General features: G+C 39.6%; 1 protein-coding gene across 1 annotated transcript in view; it reads right to left on the bottom strand.

Annotated features, from left to right (window-relative positions):
* Positions 1-335, bottom strand: part of LOC109825655 (calcium-dependent protein kinase 1-like) — a 44231-nt gene extending 43896 nt beyond the window's left edge. The window contains 1 exon segment of the mRNA XM_020392523.1: positions 1-335. This exon segment is cut by the window's left edge and continues 1 nt beyond it. Coding sequence (XP_020248112.1) covers positions 1-254 — 254 coding nt within the window. The 5' untranslated portion in view covers positions 255-335.

Genomic DNA, 1045 nt, shown 5'->3' with positions numbered 1-1045 from the left:
CCCAACGTGTACACTGATTGGACGTCCGACATGGGCCGATTCAGGACCCGACCTAGGGGGGCGGAGGAGTTTGAGTACTTACCCCCAACATTTGGAGTTCGATTTGTTTTCGACGCTGCTGCTGCAACGGGGATCGATTGGGGTTGGGAATTTGGTTGTAACTGAGATGAATCAGCTGTTCCCTCGGCTGCGGGCGCGTTGGTGGAGCATTGAATCTCATAGTTAGACGAGGGAAGGCCATTGCAGTTGCCCATTCAATTTAAATTTCCAATTCCCGATATCAATTGAATTTTAGACAATTATTAGGACAATGAAGTGAAGGGGCTAGATCGGGGGGACTCGAATATAGGTAAGAACATAGAGTCAGAGGGGCACTAAAACAGTATGAGGGAGGGTCGGCGCGCCGGGGGGGGGGGTGTGGGGTGTTAAATTAAGATAAGCAACGCGAAACACGGGATAGTGGGGTCCTGCCGTCTTTAACCTCAGGGGCAAAGGGCGCGTTGCTGGTGGGTGCTATTAGAAGGATTTTTTTTCCTTTTTTTTTTTCTAAATTGTGCTTAAATGCCTTATAGTTTCACCAACAACACTGTGCTTAAGTAATCTCTAAACAAAACAAATAATTTCCCTAAAGTATTTAAATATTGCCGATAAATGGCCCAAAGTTAAACAAAATCAAGTTTCTCTACATATTCAGGAGCACCACATAACATAGGATAGTAAAGTGTAACTTTTAGAAACTTTAGGTTATTTAAGTGGGGTCATTTATAAAATAAGAGTATTTATCTACGACATTGAATAAACGAGAGGGCACCAAAGTGCAAAATTTTAAAACTTTAGAGCAGTTATCTTCAATATTAAAATACTTTTACTCGGTTTTAAAATAGACGTTACTTAAGTGCAAGATTAGTAAAATTATAGGACATTCTGCAATTTAGCTATTTTTCATAGAAACCACATTTTAAATAGGGTCATTCCACATAAACCACCTTTTATTATTAATTTATACATAAAGAACCTTTAAAATGTTATTTGTTACAATCAACCA

This window comes from Asparagus officinalis, chromosome 1 (genome assembly GCF_001876935.1).
Source record: "Asparagus officinalis chromosome 1, Aspof.V1, whole genome shotgun sequence".
NCBI lineage: Eukaryota > Viridiplantae > Streptophyta > Magnoliopsida > Asparagales > Asparagaceae > Asparagus > Asparagus officinalis.
This window is presented reverse-complemented; position numbering and strand designations above follow the sequence as displayed.